This window comes from Bison bison, unplaced genomic scaffold (genome assembly GCF_000754665.1).
Source record: "Bison bison bison isolate TAMUID 2011002044 unplaced genomic scaffold, Bison_UMD1.0 scf7180017864375, whole genome shotgun sequence".
Classification (NCBI taxonomy): Eukaryota; Metazoa; Chordata; class Mammalia; order Artiodactyla; family Bovidae; genus Bison; species Bison bison.
The window spans coordinates 988,247-992,166 of NW_011494947.1; the positions used below are offsets into that span (position 1 = coordinate 988,247).

The 3,920-nt window shown below is 51.2% G+C and overlaps 1 protein-coding gene across 1 annotated transcript in view; it reads right to left on the bottom strand.

Moving 5' to 3' along the window:
• Positions 1-904: 904 nt before the first annotated feature.
• BARHL1 (BarH-like homeobox 1) overlaps positions 905-3,920 on the bottom strand; it is a 10,752-nt gene continuing 7,736 nt past the window's right edge. The window contains exon 5 of the mRNA XM_010856940.1: positions 905-1,015. Coding sequence (XP_010855242.1) covers positions 905-1,015 — 111 coding nt within the window. The remainder of the gene's footprint in view (positions 1,016-3,920) is intronic.

The window sequence follows — 3,920 nt, forward strand, 5'->3', positions numbered from 1 at the left end:
GAGCTGAGGGTGCCACCGCCACCCCCTGCAGACCCCTGTCCCTGCGGGGGCAGGGGTCAACAGAGGGTGGATTACCTGATTACCCTGCCTTGTTTAAGACCCCTCTCAGATGTATTCCATCACTGCCCGTAGATCACATGAGCACTTAATCACTTAATATAAATCCTGACGTCCTGCGGCACCCACCCGGAGGGGATCCTGCCTGGTGATGCCGTTCTGAAGAAGTTTCACCATTCACTTTAAGCTGCCCTCTACACGTATGTTAGCCTGAATTTTGTAAAACAGGATTTTAAAAACTGGAATTGGTAAAGAGAAAAGACTATCAGATCCTTTTCTTGATGTATACAAATGCTTTATTAAAAAGGACCAAATGAGCTTTTGGTGTGGGTCACAAATGCCTCCGGGTCTCAGTTCCCGAGTATGCAAGCGGCTCTGAGCGCCCACGTCACACTCACCTGCGATGCTCTGTCCTTCTTGTCATGGGGAAAACGTACTTTCTTAGGACTAATTGATTTACTGTTGCCTTTTTCTAGTTTGCCTTTGAAGTCAAAAGGCACCGCTGCCTGAGCGTTCTCTTCAGTCTTGTGCTCCAGAAAGGCTCGGGGTCTGTACTGCGGCCCAGGCCACAGCTGCCCCTCCCCTGTTGTGTTTTCTGGGAGGTCTGAAGGAGAACCCCCCGGGGCGTATTGATTTCCCAATAAATGTAAGATTTGGGCAGGGTAACTCCAGTGGCCCAGGAGAGGGGGAGCAGAGCCTCCTGGCCCTCCTGTCCTCGGGCAATGCTCTCTCCACCTCTCCTCTTGTTCTCAGCCCCCATTCTCTGAAGTTACTAGCACGAGTGTGGAGACCCCCTTAACCCCTCCAGAGCCACGTGAGCTCAAGGGCCCGGCGAGGATGGTGAGCGTTACACAGGCAAGCGGTCTGCGGGGGCCATGGGGAGCCGGGAGGCCTCCTGGCCTCCATCCCTCAGGTGTAAGGTGAACATGGGTGGACATCCCACCAGAAGGGACGTGTCCTGAAGGTGAGGGTGAGTCTCATAAGCCCTGGCCCACCAGTGCAGGGAAAATGTGGCCTCAGAGACTTGGCTGTCACATCGGAATTAATAGGGATCTTTGGTGAAGTCTGTAACAATGATAATAAGTAAATACACCTGCAGCACACGCCATACTGTGGGTAAGTCTGCCAGCTACTTTTGGTCTCCATAGGTGAGAGTCCACAAGATTGGGATGGGAAAAGAGGGGACCAAACTTTGTCAACAAAACCCAGCTGTCAGAGGGTTAATGCCAGTGATCTGGAATGATCAAAGAGAAACCCTGCTTTCCCTACCCCCCCCACGAAAATACTCTTTCCATGAAAGGAAGAATCTGCCCTGGGAGCGGGCAGAAGTGCCAGGACCCTGCAAAGCATTTAAGTGACTGTAATTCTGAGATCTAGACTTCCTCTTCATGTGCTGAGACTTAAGTGAAGGTTTCTTGCCATGGATGCTGTCTGGGCCTGTTTCTAAGCAGAATCAATACATTACCCCCAGTTAATAAAGAAACATGGATTTAGCAGCTTTAAGGTTAATATTATCTAAATTTAAATAACCTTAAAATAAATCTCTTTCTCTCTTATTATGGCTCTTGACAGATTATACATTTCAGGCATCAATTAGGGAAAGCTTTAGCCTAATTCCACTGTACATATCCTAATTTTGTGTGTATTTCTAATCTTGCTTCTTTTTCTAATTTTCCAAACTTACCTCTTTCTCTGTCTCATAAACCTGATCCCCATATTTAGAAGTCAGAGAATCTGGACATTTCATGGAATGTTGCAGCCTAAAGCTTTTTTCCCTCATGGGCTTGTAAAATGCTCTTTTTTAATCCCAGACATCTTCATGTTTGGAACCCTATGGGCTGAGCATCTTCACAGGGCCCCCCATTCTCACGCACTAAAGGGCAGAGAGCCCTCGGTGAGTGATGAAGGAAGGCCGAGCTGATGCAACGAAAGCGACATTTTCCACTTTGAGAGAAGCAGAGCCAACTGACTCTCAGCAAAGGACATTCTGACAAAGCCCGGTGGATTCCTTTGATTGTTTTTTCTCCCCCCTGTGGTGAAGGGAGGCGAGATTTAGGGAAGGCCGAGGAGTCAGAGAGCCCCTTAAGGCAGGCGTATAAGGCAGGCGTATCCAAGCTGCTAGCACCCTTGGCATTTAACATTTGAGCCCTTCAGTGGAAAGTTAGCGGAAGCCATCAGAATCCAACCGTCGCTTCCAGGAGACAGAAATTTAAGACTCCCCCGCCCCTACTGGAGAAGTTGCCCTCCTTGCAAAGGGCGCTCCACTGGTCTTGTTAAATTGCCTGCATGACCACGATGCCTTATCTCTTAATCTGCTCCACCAGAGGAGAGGTTCAGAGCAAAGCCTTTCAGCGTGGAGGCGGCCGAGCACCCCTTAAAATCAGCTGGACTTCTCAAACAGGCTCAGAAGCCTCGAAACAAGACTGCTAGGGGAATCTCAACTTCTTTTCAACTCTGTTGCCCCTGCCCCCCTGGAGTCTAGGTTTCCAAGGGAGGGTGGGGGTGGGTCAGTAGAGGCACTGAGACGCTGCTTTCTCAGTGCCTCTCCTATTGTCTTGCCTGCTGGGGGGCTCGCACATTCATTCTTTTTTTTTCTATCTTAAGGGCGAGTTCACCCAGCCCCCAGGGTTGGGAACAGAGAAACCGATTTAGCCTTCTAAATGGATGAAAACCGAAGCCCACCTCACTGCAGAGGTTGTAAAGTTATTATTACAGATGGGAAGTGCAGGACAGTTTGAAATACTGTAATTATAAACTTGTCGGGGAGCCTTGTTCTTCATTAGTGTAAGATATGAAATCAGCTCGGAGGTACAAGGACAATTACATAGTTGGACTGTGTCTGTGGTTTACACGGCCGCTGTGTAAATGTAAGGGTGGTTGCTCCAGTCTATCTCCTTCTCTTGCACAAAATGAAAAGCACACCAGTGCAAGTTGTCCTTTGATAGATTTTTAATATGATTTTAAAGAGTTTTGTTTGGTCTCATTCTTATTCAATGAGATTAATTTAAAGCACTTATCCCCTGGGTTTAAGTCAATCCATGTAGGATTTGGGCAGGGTGTGTTGCATGGGGGTAGGGGGGGTTTGTTTGCAGGAGGCTGTGAGAGACTTCTTTCCCACTTCATTAACCCTGAGTTGGGGACAGTCCCCCTCTCGCCCCCTCCTCCAGCCAGAGCTGAGGATTTACCAACCCGCATTCACATGCAAAAGAACTCGAAAGCCGAGGGGCTCCTTAATTAGCTGCTGTGCATTTGGCAAAATTAGAATAATACCCTCAGCACCCTAGGAGAGAAAAGGGGTGGCGAGAGGGTGCTGGCGGGGAGGCGGGAGGAAACTGTAGCAGAGGCCAGCGGAGGGGAGTCAAGAGTGGAATCCGAACCCCACCCCTCCTCCACCAGGCAGTCCTTTCCTGGAACAGTCTGCCACAAACCCGGAGCGGGGCTGGGCTTGCCGGGCCCCCAAACTTCCCAGCTCCAGGCGCCTCCTGGGGAGTCTGAGCTGCAGGTGGTGTGTGGGAAGGGACCACCTGATTCCACCTCCCCTGTGAGCTGTGGGGCCCCAGGAGGTGACCTTGGCCCTTTGAACGGGAAAGTGAAGTCTGGAGTCTGGCTGGAGACTGAAATCCCTGTCCTGAGACCTGGAGTCAGAGGCTGGGGCCCCAGGGCGGACTTTCCCGGGGTTCGGCTTCCCTCTGGGTGGTGTCCCCAACATGGTCGTGGGGTGAAGGGGCAGTGAGAAAATGGGGGAGTCGCGTTCCCCAGCGAGGGCTCGTCAGGTCCTACCCAGGGCAGGGGCCGGGAGCTTCCTCGCCTGCCGCTGGTGCCCGCAGCCGAGGCGCAGGGCGGAGGGGCCCACGGGGGGGAGC